This window comes from Phascolarctos cinereus, unplaced genomic scaffold, assembly GCF_003287225.1.
Source record: "Phascolarctos cinereus isolate Bilbo 61053 unplaced genomic scaffold, phaCin_HiC Scaffold_5;HRSCAF=322, whole genome shotgun sequence".
Lineage (NCBI taxonomy): Eukaryota > Metazoa > Chordata > Mammalia > Diprotodontia > Phascolarctidae > Phascolarctos > Phascolarctos cinereus.
The window spans coordinates 265,835,922-265,851,627 of record NW_027555958.1 but is presented as its reverse complement, the minus strand read 5'-3'; the positions used below and the strand labels follow the sequence as shown (position 1 = coordinate 265,851,627).

The window sequence follows — 15,706 nt, the reverse complement described above, 5'->3', positions numbered from 1 at the left end:
AGTAAGTAAAGTATGTAAAGCTTAAGGTAACAGAATACAGCCAAGGAGACTTTTCAATGCCCACACATAAATAACTTGTAGACCTTTCTGTGTATGAACAGATCAGTCAAAATTAATCTCCCTAAATTATATGTAAAACAAAGCACTGATTAAAATGAGGTAATAATTAAGCTTCCTATACATTACATATCCCTTCAATTATTAAAATGTGACAACAAAATATTAGATCTTGCTCACCTTGTTTGCACAGGGCTGGGGCAGCTGCTGGGGCACTTGTTCTTCCAAATGTCCCTGATGGCTCAGAATTATCTCCCCATCCTGCACCACTGCTGGGTGGCTTTCCCCAAGCTGCTGTGCCATTATCAACCGTAGCAGCAGGAGATGACGATTCTCCCCAAGAAGCTTCAGTCTTTGAATGAACATTAGGCATGTCTCCCCAGCCTGTTGAAACTGAAAAAGATATAGAAAAACAAAAGTAAAAATAGTGTTTTTCTAGTTTTCCACTATTTGTTCTGATTTTTTAAAGTTTATGATTCTTAATTTCCTCCCCCTGCCTTTACTATATATTACATTTTAAAACTCATTAAGCAACACCACCAAAAATTACCTTTATCCACCAATCAGATCACCACTTGAAATATTCCCAATATTTGCAATATCACCTTTTGTATGAATCACTTAGAATTAAATGCTTCAAGATAAGCAATGTATTATATAAATTCTTACCCATAACAAAGGAGTTTGTACCACTTATTACTAGTAATAACTGGATTACTTATAATTACATAGAAAACAATAATATACATTGGATAAAAGTTTTATAACACTCAAGCAAATTAAATCAGGAGAATTATTTGAATAGATAAAATTGTGGGCATCCTGGGAAATTAACTTAGGGATATTAAAAATAAAATTTCAGCAAAGGTAAGGTATTATTACAAGTGATTAACTCATTCACTCAGATTTTGTCATCTCTACATTAAGAATTTTTTGATATGCCAACACATTAAATTATTAGGTATAAAACAAATACTAAGATTGTAGGTACCACAATGCTTTGAACTCTTACTCTAGAAATGGAAACACTGATTAAAGAAGGGAAAAAAGAGAAAATATTTCTACATAGCATAACCAAATTCACAAACTGGCAGAATGCCTAATTAATCAAAAACCAAGACAGTAGTCCTTCCATTTTAAATTGTTCTTCAACAAAAACAATAATCTAACTTTCAGTGTCAACTACCATACAATAAAACTGCATCAAGAAGTGGTTAAAAAAAAAAACCCAAAGTGCAATATATAATTTTCCTGAAGGGCAAAAAATATATAGGTTTAATAGAAACAATACTTTACAACAAATGAAAAAAGTTTTCAAATAGGATGACAATGTAATTACAGAAATCAATAATCTTATTGTTTTGTTCTATTTGTCACTGTAGCTAATTATAAATCAAGTTGATAGTTATCATGGGAATTATATAAATGGCAGACTTACGGTACAATAAATCTGAGCCTTGCGTGAGAGGATAGTAACTAAGATTTAAAATGATAAACTGACACTTCAAATTCTTTCCAATCAAGTTCTAAGCAAAAATGTAATAATATTTCTATGCTTGTGTGCTCTAGACATCATGTGTCTCAATTAATTAAATTTCTCAATTCATTAAAAATGATAGACACATATAGTATATGTTCCATAAATGCTTGCTTTCATTTAATTTAAAAATAATATTAGGCATGACATGTCAATAGAAGCAGACATTATAGCTTTTTTTTTAGTGGGGAAAATGGAGAACATACATGCGGTATCCAGAAAAGAGTACATTAACCCCAAAAATATAATAGCCAAGGAACATATTTGAAGAAGTAGAAGTAGAATTATATTTAGCTAAAGTCATAGGGTGGGGAATCTTAGCATGAATTCACTACTTTAACATTAGGGCACTGAATGAAATTATGACACTAGATGATATTTATTGCTTAGATTACTAGCCCTTTTTTTTTTTAAAGGCAATTGGGGTTAAGTGACTTGCCCAGGCTCACACAGCTATTAAGTGTCTGAGGGAGGACAGATTTGAACTCAGGTCCTCCTGACTCCAGGACTGGTGCTCTATCCACTGAGCCACCTAGCTGCCCCTCAGATAACTAGTCTTGATCCAGGATTATTTTCCTTCAGGGTTGAGGATATTACTTCTGATAAGAATCAGTTCTTTCTGGTTTCTTCTCAAAAATGTACACTTAGAAAATAGTCAAATTTAACTAGGTGAAGATATAATGAAGATGGACAAAAAAGAATTGCACTGATAAATATTTATTAAGCACATTCTATGTACTTAGCATTATCAGGGATTAATGTAAGACAAATAAGATGGAATTTCTCAATCATATCCCATTCAACCATTCATTTGGGCTAGATTACCATCCATTCTACCGCACTATTTCTCCCCACTAGGTCCAGCACTTGTACAATGGACACTTGCACAGAAAACTGTGACTCTCGGGGAAATTAACCTACTCAGCTTTGTAATATACACAGTCATAACAGCTAGCACTTTAAGTAAAGTACCTCATAAATATTAACTCATTTTATCCTTATGACAATTGTGGGAGGCAGGTGCTGTCATTTTAAAAAATATTTTACAGATGGGCAAATGGAGGCAGAGGTTAAATGACTGCTCCAGGGTTATATAGCTAGTGTTTGAAGGAGGACTTGAACTCAGGTCTTCCTGACTTTAAGTCCATAGTTCTATCTATGGTGCTACCTAGCTGCCTCACTCACTCACAGTAAGCACTTTATATTTCATTCATTTGTACTCATTCAAACAATGGATTTATTATGACCCTGAGTTGAGTAGCGGAGTTATAAGTTAGAATCAGAAATGGAAGTTGCAACATCAATACAACTTTATAGTTGGATACAGACTGGAAAATATCCTCTTATATAGATGGCTACTGAAGCCTAATGCTAAAAACATCAATATATTGAAGAACAAATTAAGTGGAATAACAAAGAAAGCTACTTTTTCTGGGCTCTTTGGCACATAGAAAACTTACATTTTGTCCCAAATTTAGCTACTGTATATTGCATGTGACCAATTCATCTTCCTTTCCTGTCATACAATACCTTAACGACATCCTTTACTCTTGTTCTCCATGCTTATAGTTGGTTTTATGTTGCAACCTGGTCACACCCACCACACATCTTTCCATTGCCCTTTGTATGATACTCATCTTAGTTTTTTTGGATTCAGTAGAGTTCCAGATCTTGCTGCCACATAGTAACACTGGTAATACGTCTAGATTGAAAAGATAAAACATAGGCCTTTGCTTTCTTGGGAAGGCTGGGTTTCGTAAAAGAGCTTTGCAATTTCCCAAAAGCAATCCAGCCTGCTTTCTTCCTCTTCAACTCTGGGCCCAGCTCGCTGTCAATCTGTATCATCTGTCCCAGATATACATACTACAAAGCTGTCCATTCAGTCATAGGGTAAAATTTGGGCAACAGAAATTGTTCATCCATCTGGTCTTTCCTCTGGATAGTAACTGTAAGGAATAATAGGTTAACACCCAGAGGATCAATCCACTGAGATCTTTTCAACGTTAGAAGAAAGTAGAGAACATTTTTAGCATGTTGGATGGATCCCTTATGTGAAACTTTGGGACAATATAGATGAGAATCACTCAGGAGGGGCAGGCATGAATGGGCTGAGATTTGCATTATTCGAAGGAACTCCCGAAGGATTGAGACCACGGATTCATGAATATTATTAGAGCAGGGGCTCTTAACTATGAACTTGAAAAATATATATATTTAGATAACTATTTCAAAACAATTGGTTTCCTTTGCAATACAATTTATTTTATTTCAGTTAAAAATATTATTCTGAGAAGGGGTCTATAGGCTTCATGAGACTATTAAAAGGGCCTAAAAAACACAAAAAGTTTAAGAACCCTTGTACTACTAGCAGTAGTTGTCAAATTTTTGGATCTCAGGACTCTTAAAAATTATTGAAGAGCCCAAAGAACTTTTATGTATTATCTCCAGTGGTATGCTAATAAATATTCAATAACTGGTACTCCCTGCAAAATGTATGCAGAACACACCTTTAAGTTTAATCTATATTAATAAACACTTTCCCACTGCTTTACATCCATAAAATCAGCAAAACAACAAATCATTGGAGATAGCAATCAAGCTTTTGGGAAGGGTTAAATACACTGAAAATTTAACAAGTAGTTCCCATAAGCCACATTATATCCATCAATATTTATCATACCAGAAACTAAAACTGGCCAATTAAAAAATTAAATAACAATAGTAAACCCATTATATGTGAATATATGTATTATTTTTATGAAAAAAACTTAATTATTAAAAATTAGTGAGAAAAGTAGCATTGTTTTACATTTTTATAAATCTCTTGCTCCATGGAAGGAAAGTTATGGCAAATCTGCAGAGACATCACCTTGCTGACAAAGGTTGATACAGTCAGAGCTATGGTTTTTCCAGTAGCAATGCATGGCTGTGAGAGCTGGACCATAAAGAAATCTACAGAATCAACGTTTTTGAACTGTGGAGCTGAAGAAGACTTTTGAGAGTCCCTTGCACAGCAAGGAGATCAAATTGGTCAGTACTTAAAGAAATTAATTCAGGTTATTCATTGGAAGGTCAAACGCTGAAGCTAAAGCTTGAATACTTTGGCCAAATAATGAGAAGACTGTATTCACTGGAAAAGACCCTGATGTTGGGAAAGATTGAAGGCAAAACGAATAGAGGACAGCAGAGGACGAGATGGATGGATAGTGTCATGGAAACAACAGACATGAACTTGGACAGACTTTGAGAGATAGTGTAGGATAGATGGGCGTGGCATACGGTTCACAGAGTCTGACATGACTGAACAACAACAACAATTACTAGTTTATGCCAGTATGGCAGCTGGCAGAAGATGGCTAGATTCTCATACCTGCTTCTTTTGCTAAGTGGCATTATGGTTGAACTATATGAAAAAGATCTGGCCTCCTACAGATATGTAGTTGGAAAATGGAGGAGTTTTTTAATAGCCTTTTTACACAGTTTGGATATTCTACAAAAACTTGACAAGTGATAGTTTCTTAAAGGTTAGTTGCAATATGGAATCTGAAACCATATCAATAAACTTTTTATAGTCTGTTATTTTGAAATCCACTGGTCTATTTTGCACTTTGAACGGATAATAAGTACTATATAAATGTTAGCTATTATTATATTTAATCCATGTGTGATTTTGAAATATGCACTGGTCATTTAAAAAATATTGGTTCACTGAGTTATCCAGATTTTCCAAATATTGCCACATTTCAATATACAACATATAAAAAAATCACATTTGTTATTGTCACCACTGATCTCATCAGAAAAGTCTTTAAGTGTTGGAAGCTGTCATGGTCATGGTGGCAGGTACAAATTTTCCAAAATTCTAATTTTCACTAAAAGCCTGAATTTTATCATTGGCAACAAATAACGTCAGTTGTTTTCCTTAAATGACAGGCTTACTTCATTCACTTTTGAGAAAATGTCTGACAAACTCAAGAGTTATCTAGAAATTAACCGAAATAATAACTTTATCAAAGTTGAAGTATTTATGAAATAAATTCACATAAAGCATTTCTGTATATTATAAAAAAACAACAATGCAGAATGAAAAGACAGAAAAAAAATTATACTCAGAATCATTACAGAACGTATAAAATATTTGGAAATCTACCTACCAAGGTACATATAGAAAGCATATGAAAACAATTACAAAACACTCTTTATGGTAATACAGACAGACTTAAATTAGTGAAGAGATATTAACTGCTCACGTACAGGTTGAGAATATATAATAAAAATGACAATACTACTTAAATTAACTTACTTACTAAGTGTAATATAAACCAAACTGCCAAACGAGTACTTTATAGAAGTAGAAAAAAAATTCATCTGGAGGAACAAAAGATCAAGAATTTCAAGGGAAATAATTTTAAAAATGGGAAAAAAGGGGACTTAGCAGTATCATATCTTAAATTCTACTAAGCAGTAATTATCAAAAACTATTTGGAGGAGGTGGATTAGACAAAACCTCTGCGTCAAACCCCACCCTCTGTATAGTTCCTTGTGTTTTCCCACAGCAGCAGTAGAGGCCCTGTCCCTTGCCTGGCTCCATCTGCCAATGTCTAGTGTTGGCTGAAAAACAGAGGTTCATCAGTGGAAGATTTATTAATATAAAAGTAGAATGTTAAATCATTCCAGAAAGATTTGGACTGACTACCTTGAAAAGGGGGACTAGGTCACTGAAGACCATGGGAGTTGTGTTTCATCCGAGATTGGTAAGAGAGAAAAGCTACATTAGGATAGAAACTGGAGGGCAGAAATTTTTTTTCAAAAATCAGATAATGCAGAACCTGAAGTCACAAAAGAGGTATCCAAGATTTGTGCCAAAACCAACCAACCAACCAAACCAGCCAACTAAACCTCAAGTAGATTTGTTAAGGACAAAAAATATTAAAACAGGGGAGATTGTAAGGCTAGGGTTCAAATCACCCCATTTTGGCTCTAGTGTTTTAAAGGAGGGGGAAGAATAGATTTTGATTAAATCAAACAATCAAACTAAGTATGAACAGGGTCTCCAATCAATCAAGTCTATTAGGTGGGGGACTGAATCATAACCCTAAGTAATTTGTATAAAAAGAAGAAGCTGTCTCAAACTGGGGAGAGATTCTGAGCATCCAGATTCAAGAAATAGGAACAAGAATGGTATTCCAGAACATGTATGGGGAACAAAAGGAAGATTGAGCTGTGGAAGAGAAGGGAGATATGGAAGAGAGATGACTACACTGAGCATAATAACTGAACAAAGTCTCAAGAAAAGGTCCACTTTCTTCCAGCTTCCATTACAAACAGTATAATATAATATTTAATTCATTACCCAAATGTTTCCAGCAAATTTAATTTTGCCTCAATCACAAAAATGCCAGCAGTTAACTAGATACAGATATAAAAGTAAGGTTATGGACCCAACTTCTGTGTAGGTGTTGAGAATTTTCCTAACTTGAGGGTAGGGCCACTTGTGAATGAATTCAGAACGTTTCATCTAAAATGAAACAAAAGAGGAGGGAACCAAGTGGCCCTTGGGGGCCATTATATTACCCCATAGGCTTAAAACAAACTAATTTTTTTTATCAAAATATTATGTATACAACATACAAAACCTAATGAACCTAACATCCTAATATTTAATAAACACAAAGTTCCCAGGCTATTATGGCAAGGACTTGCTTTTCAACAAAAATGGCTCCAAAGCCTGGAAAGCAGTCTGGCAGAAATAAGGATTCAACTAAGATCTCGCACTGTATACTAAGGTAAGTTCCATGGAGACATAGACATAAAAGGTCACATCATAAACAAATTTGAGGAGCAATGTATATACAACGTATATACATTTCAGATGTACATAATACATGCAACATAAATACATAATTCAACATATATAGATTCTCCCTCAAATACCCTAACCACTCAGTTCCTCAGCCTACTCACTTCTTATAACCTACTCCATCAATCCACTTAAACTCCACACAAAGATGGTCCAAATATGCAATCTACTTCCTAACAAAGAGGTGATGGACTCAAAATACAAAATAGGAAATACTTGGGGGCATGGCCAATATGGGAATTTGTTTTGCTTGACTATGTATTTTGTATCTTTTCACTGGGGATCCCATTCTCAAGTATCCTATGAATGGAAGATGGCAGGATTATTTCTCTTTCAAGCACTAGGGGAGAAATTTCTTGGGCTTGGTATGATCAGCCCGTCCTATAAGTTTCTACCAGCAAGAGCTCTAGTATTTTTGGTTCTAGGCTGGGTTCTAAGTATTAAAGGCTTTGTTCCTAGAGGTGAGGGATGTGGAGGTGCTGGTACCTAGAGCTCTGATCCTAGAGGAGATGGGTGTGGTAACTGTGGCAAAAGTCCTTGTTTGGGCTGTGGAGATGAACATAAGATGCTAAGGCTCAGGTTCTAGTCTGGAACCTAAAGATGAGAGGCAAGTTTTGTGAGGCATTGGAGGTTCTGGGTATAGTCTGGGTACAGTTCAACAAAAGAGGCTTTGCCCTGGTCTCAGCATGGTAGTAATAGAGAGGTAAGCTGCAGCACCAATATAGTGAACCAGGAAAGAGAAGCATTAGATTCCAGGGCAGTATCCTGAGAAATAGAGGACATGGAAACCATTTCAGGAACAGAAAGATATAAATCTTTGCATTCCTAATCATGGCAGATATGAATAGACCTCTGCATTTCTTGTGAGAGGGACTGTGAAGAGAGATGTCCTACGGAGCCTTTACGTTTACTCTGAGCAGGAGGGTAGACATCTATTGCAGTGGCTCATGACGAACATTAGCAGAAATACAACGAAGAAAATACTTTTTGATTGCCAGCATCTGCTGCACAAAGAGGTAAATAAATTATATGAAAAATCTGATTAAAGACTTTGGTGATTATAGGGAAGAATATGCTGGAAAACATATCTCAGGAATAAGAAATGAGACCAAAATTCTGTAAAATTACAGAAGTCTCTTGCCTACATTATAAATATTCAAAGAGTGCACATATACTAAGTAATAAAACAAGAAAATGATTTTATTTTTAACAAAAGGAAATGACTATGACTATAATGTACATGGGAGTTATTTCTGAATTAGCTGTGCATAGGTCAGACCATCAACTTGTAAAAAAGAAATAAAAATGTACAAAACAATAAAAATAATATGAAGAAAAAGGTACAGAATACACTGAAAGTAACTCTAACTTGACCTGTAGAAACAAGCCATTACAGTTCCTTCCAGCTTCAAAGAAAATGGATAGAGGAATAATCACTGACATTGATTATAAAAAGAAACAACTTCCAATAACAAATATTTGATTTCCTTGCCAAGCACAGTTACATGAAAACCAAAGGAAGAAATGGTTTAGAATATAAACTTGCTTGTAAAATATCATTTAGAAGGGTTTTATAAGATTATCAGTACTAATGTGCCATAGGAGATGCAGCAGAGGGAAAAAAGTTTTAAAGATCCAAGTTTTGTTATCCCTAGGGTATATGAAGGATAAAGCCAGGAGAACAATGCATGGAGGAAAAAAAAACCTGTAATGATTTTTTTCTTTAAATGATAAACTTTTCACCAAGAACAGTCAAGAAATTACACTCAAAATCATTACAGAATGTATGAAATAGAAGCCAGAAGATAGAAGATGAGGCAGAAGAGCATTCCATGCATAGGGGATTGTCAGAAAAAATGCCTGGAGCCAAGAGAGAGAGTGTCTCCTTTGGGGAAAGCTTCTTCCATTGGTGTATGGCTACCAGTCATGGAATACGTAAGACTCCAAAGGCCATATCATAAGGATTATCCAAACAATAACTGAGATGTATATGGTGAGTAAAGGTAGGTTACAACAGTTAGTCAGTCAATAAGCATTTATTAAGTGCTTATTGTGTGCCAAATATTGTGCTAAGCATTAGGGATACCAAGAACGCCAAAAACATTGTCCTTGCCATCAAGGTGCTCCCATAAGGATGAAGGAAACGATATGTAAATTAATTAGGTGCATACAAGATATATACAGAATAGATGGGAAATAATCTGGAGAAGGAAATGGCAAACCACCACAGTATCTTTGCCAAGAAAATCCCATGTGGGGTCAAAAGAGTCATATATGACTGAACTATTGAACAACATTAACAATCTCAGAAGGGAGGCACTAGAACAGAGGATAGGCAAAGGCTTCCTGCAGTCACATATAAGGTGAATCTTGAAGGAAGTCAGGGAAGTTAAGAGGTGGTGGTGAAGAGGGATTCCATTCCAGGAATGTGGGATCTGACATCTAATACAAAGGAACACAGGAAATCTAGAGTTGTATGCTAGGAATACCAATAATGCCAGTGAAGCTAGACTGCAAAGTGCCCAGAGAGGGAAAAAGTATAAGAAAAATGGAAAGTTAGAAGGCTTTAAATATAAAACAGAGGACTTTATATTTGATCCTGGAGTCAACAGGAACTCTTGGAGCTTACTGGCTGGTAATAATGATGTAGTCAGACTTTTGCTTTAAGAAAATCACTTTGGCAGTTGAGTGAAGGATGGATTGGAATGGGGAGAGATTTTGAGGCAGGGAGAGCAATTAAAAGGCTACTCTAATTGTCAAGATGAAATGTGACAAAGGTTTGTACTAAGGTGGTGGCTATGAGTACAGATACGAAAATAGGGCAAGATCTGACAACAGACTGAATATGTAAGGTAAGAGTGAGAAGCTGAGGATGAAACCAAAGTTTTCAACCTGAGTGATGTCTTTGACAGTAACAAGAAAGTGAGGAAAAAGGGAGTGTTCTGGAGGAAAGATAATGATTTCTGTTTTGGACAATTTAAGCTGAGATGCCTAGAGGACATCCAGTTTAAGAAGTCATATTATAAATAAAAAACTGGAGAGGAGAGGAAGCATAACAAATGTCATTAAAGAAGCATATGATGAGAACAAGTCCAAAAAGGTGGATCCCCATAGCTAAGAGGACACAGATAAGGGTTTTATAGGAGGGTCACACACATATAGGTTCCAATCATTATTAAAGTATCCAAAGTGTGTGAAGGTGGACTAATGTCCCTTCTAAGCATTAGGCATTAGAAATTAAAAAAAAAAACTGCATTAAATCTTATTTGAATCTATTAATGACTATTTTATTAGACGTTTATTATTGCTACTTTGGAAGTTTGACTATAGGATACCAATAATAATAGTTTTTATTATTATTTGTGTAATTAAAGAAACAGGATCAAAACCACATTTGGGTGTTGAAAAAGAAAATAATTTAAGCTCATTTTTATGTACATAAACATGCTCACCTGAATTTCCTTTCCTTACTTCTCCCTCTCATTTCAACCTCTTGCCCTACAAAAAAAAAAAACCCAACCCCCCCCCCCAAAACAAAATAAAAACCCACAAGCTGCAACAGATATAGTGCAGCATTTCTATTTTTAGTTAGTCAGGAGGCTTAAAATAGTGCCTGCTAGCTGGGACAGGTCAATGGGATCTAGCTCTGAAGCTAAGCCATGAGAACAGCTGAACTGTTATTGCAACAGAACTAGGGCTTGCTGATCTTACAACACTCTACCTGCAGACAACTCTATTTTAGGCAATATTCTTTTCCCTAAAGAATGACAGAGATACAGGTTAGTTCATAGGAAACTGTACAACTTTCAGCTTCAGCTAGTAAGAAGAATTCTGGACACATGCTATAGAATAGCTACTGTGGTACCATAGAACATACTACCCCTCTTAAATTTTAATAGTAACGCTGTGTCCACTTTAAATAGATTTTGCTCTTTGGTCTGCTGTAAACAGTTCAAGAAAACAAAAGTGTCAGTTAGCCCCAGGTCTAATTCTAAGATGTCCATGATAACTGTAGGACTTCGTATATTTTAGTCATTTTCATGCCATCTTTTACATTAAAAAAGAAATGGTATTAAGAGAATTATAAAAGCCCATATTCAAATCAACACAGTAAGTTACCAAATAATATTTTGAAAGGATTTTTCCCTCTCCCTCTCAGAAAAAAGAAAACCAATATGAATACTTCACTTCTAGATCAAATTCTTCAAAGTTTTTATAATTTCTATATCAAGACATCCGTCCCTATTTCTCTTGATATTCTCCCAGTTACCTAGCTTCAAAACCTCAGAGTCATCTTTGACCCTTCATTCTGTCAGTTGTTCTTTAGCAAAATCTAACTCTTCTTTTCATTGACAATGTTGTTATCATCTCTTGCTTGTATTATTGTAAGAGCCTTCTCTCACCAGTCTCCCTACCTTCAGCCTCTCTCTCTAAGACATCCTTCATGAAGGTGACAAATTAAAATTCTGAATACAGGCCTTAATGTCAATCTTGTGCTCAAATAAGTAGCTGGTTTTTTGAAGAAAAAAGAAATATTTAAACATTCTTCACAACCTGGTTGCAATGGATCCTTCCAGCCTTAATTCAAACTACTCTCTGATTCATATATGCTTTATTCCAGCCACGTGACTATTGTTGCATGATTTCACCCCTGTACATGCTTGCTGTCATATATCAACACAGGCCTTCCTCACGCCCACTCCTTAGATCTTTCTTTCTACTTCTCTGCCTGTTGACTTCTTTTTCTTCCTTCAAATTTAATATGACAAAACATTCTTATATTATTTTTATCTTCATATCCCCACATCTTTTTTTTTTAAGCAAGGCAATTGGGGTTAAGTGACTTGACCAGAGCCATACAGATAGGAAGTATTATGTGTCTAAGGCCGGATTTGAACTCAGGTCCTCCTGACTCCAGGGCCGGTGCTCTATCCACTGTGCCACCTACCTAGCATCTCTACTTTACTCTTAATTCTACTTTGTACACAAGATATGTCATATCTTTTCCATCAGAACATACCACCCATGTACTCAACGACAAAATTGTTTATCTACATATCTCCAACTCCTAGCACAGTGTTTTGCACATAGTATGCTAATAAATGTCTGCTAAATTAAAAACTGATCCTATAATATTATGCAAATAACTGAAAAATATTCGACTTTGAAGAAATAAGCTACCTATTAACTGAGCTTCAGCCATTCCCAACAAGCCAAACAAACTAGTTAGTAAAGGGAAAAACTGGAAGTCTCATTGCAGGTAAGTAGTTAAGACAGTAGTATTGCAGTAGGGCACTGGGCTAGGAACCAGTAAGATCTGGGTTCAAATGTGGCCTCAGACACTTACTAGCTGTGTGAGTCTGAGTAAGCCCTTTAGCTTCTGTTTGCCTCAGTTTTCTCATCTGTAAAATATAATAACAGCACTTACCTCCCAGGGTTGTTGTGAAGATCAAATGTGACAATAATTGTAAAGAACTTAGCACAGTGCCTGGCACATAATAAGTGCTACATAAATGTTAGCTATTATCAGTAGTACCATACTTCAGTTATATTGATGCAATACGATATTAACAACATTTTACTTTGATATAATTTTGCCAGATAAGCCTCACCTATGATTTCATGATGGTATTATCTTGCTTACTGGTTTGATTCCTCAATGAAATCCAAAAAATCCTTTTTGTTGTGTGTGAATCAGGAATCCATGGATCTCCAACTCCCTCCTCCCTGCCCTCACACATATTCAGTCTTCAGAATATAAATAGGCAATAACTTAAAGAACTCACTAACAGCCTGTTTGCTAATGTGGGAGAACTATAACTGGGCTATAATAACATTAAGTGCTTTGGTCTACTAGGTACTGGGGCTAAGTACTGGGGATACAAAGAAAGGTAAAAACAATCCTTGTTCTCAAGGAGCTTATATTCTAATGGGGAGACATTGTGCAAGTAAATAGGTACATACAAGGTAACTGGAGTCAGCAGGAGATAACCTTAGAGGGGAAGGCTTTAGCAGTTGGAAGAATTGAGAGAGTACTCTTGGAATCTGAGATGAGTATTGGAGGAAGCCAGATGAGGCAGAAGAGCAGAGAGCTTTCTAAGCACGGGGGTGTAACGAGCAGTAGAATGTGTGTGAACAGCAAACCGGTTAGCTCGGTTCAATCATTAAGTTCAAGGAAGGGATTAAAATGTAAGAAGACTGGAAAGAACCATGTTGTGAAGAGCTTTAAATGATGAATTATACTTGTTTTAGGAGGTAAAAGGGAAACACCAGAATTTACTAGGAGATGGGAGGAGGGAGACGGGAAGAACAGGACACATGGCCAGACATGTACTTTAGGAAAGTGGTTTTGGTTCTTGAGTGAAGCATGCATTGGAGTGGGGTGAAATTTGAAGCAGGGAGACCAATTAGGAAGTTATTGTGAGAAGTGATGAGAGCTTGAACTAAGGTGGTGGCTGTATGAACAAAGAGACTGGGTCCTATATGAGAATTGTGGTTAAGAAAGACACTGAGATTGTGAACTGGGTGACTGGTGATATCCTCAAGAATAATAGGGAAGTTCAGAAGAGGGGTGGGCATGAAGGGAAATCAATACTTTGTTGATCAATCAATCTCTCTCTCTCACTCTCTAACATATATATAGATATCTCTCTCTATACATAGAGATATCTATCTATCTATATATAGAGATATCTCTCTCTCTCTCTCTCTCTATATATATATATATATATGTATATGTATTTATCAAGCACCTACTATATACTAGTACTGTGCCAGCTGCTGGGGATAAACATACAAAAATGAGTTCTGTTTTAGACACGTTGAGTTTGAGATACTTCTGAGACTTATGGTTTGAAATGTCCAACAGGCAGTTGCTGTTTCGGGACTGGAGCTCAGGAAAAAATGAGAGCTAGATATACTGATCATAGAGATATCTGAACCCATGGAAGCTGATGAGATTATCATCTGAGCTAGTATAGAGAGAAAAGAGGGCCTGGGACAGAGCTTTTGGGGACACAGTTATCATACATTACATGTATGAATATCTAGCAAAGGAGATTGCAAAGAAGCAGGTAGACAGAGAGGAGGAGAACCAAGAATTCTCAAACTGTCACAAAAGCCAAAGAGGAGAAAGTATCCAGGAGAACTTTGGCAAATGCTGCAGAGAGGCTAATAAGAATGAAGATTGAGTATAGGCCATTATATCTGATAATTAAAACATCACTGGTAAATTTTTGAAGAGCGCAGTTTCAGTTGAATGAAGTTGGAAACGAGGTTGTTTCTTCAACAATTTTTCTTCGTTTATCTTCAATTTCTAGGAGTAACAATTTCAGCACAAAGCCTCAATTTAGGCTGGGTACAGAATTCCAGAAATCAACAATATGAGTGTGACTCTAGGTGCTGAAACAGACTAGATTAAATGATTAAAACTCAGTTTTAGCTAGATCAGGGATTCTTAACCTGGGGTTCATGACCTTATTTGCTTAATATTTTGATAACTGCATTGGAATGAATTTGGTTTCCTTGGTAATCTTAGGTATTTTACAAATTTAAAAGCATTATTTTGAGAAGGGGTATACAGGCTTCAACCAGATTATTCATGACACAAAGAAGGTTAAGGTTTAGGGCACATCCTTGAAAGAAATTAGTAGAAAGGAAACAAGTGACTAATGAATATTTTTATTAATTAGAGCTCAAGTTAATGGGTTTCTGTGGACCTGTAAATAGTCTTTATTTAAAATGACATTTGGAAGAACATTTAAATAAATTGGACATGCAACTAAAAAAGCAACCCAACTAATCAAAGAACCCCAATGAAACACAAGAATAGAAATTCTAAAAAATCAATGAAAAGAAAAACAAAAATATCACTGTATTGATAAATAAAACCAGGCATTTTTTAAAAAAAGGCATATAGAGTGAGTTATAGGACCTCATCCCATCAGGAGGACCAAGTTAAGAGCTTTGTCAAACAACTCTGTAGTGATTCAAGTTAGGACTTGCTGAGTCCCTGTAGTAGCTGTAAAGAGCTCAATTACTGATACTAGTGCTTAGTCTCACGGAAAATCTTCTTGTAAGTGCCAGGAGATTAATGAAATCCACTGCCACCTGCTACTAACTATAGTGTCCTATCTCAAAGGAGTTACAAGACATGGGAATTTCACAATGAAAATGACACTGTATAATTTAAATACAAAGCAAATTGATTTTTTTGCAGTGCCATAATGCCATTTCTTATAACATAACATAAT

General features: G+C 35.8%; 1 protein-coding gene across 12 annotated transcripts in view; it reads right to left on the bottom strand.

The window, feature by feature from the left end:
* The window catches only part of TNRC6C (trinucleotide repeat containing adaptor 6C), a 241,136-nt gene that overhangs the window by 70,872 nt on the left and 154,558 nt on the right, over nt 1-15,706 (bottom strand). For all 12 annotated transcript variants that reach the window (XM_020965929.2, XM_020965932.2, XM_020965930.2 and 9 more), the window contains one exon: nt 238-450. In XM_020965929.2, the coding sequence (XP_020821588.2) occupies nt 238-450 (213 nt within the window). The remainder of the gene's footprint in view (nt 1-237; nt 451-15,706) is intronic.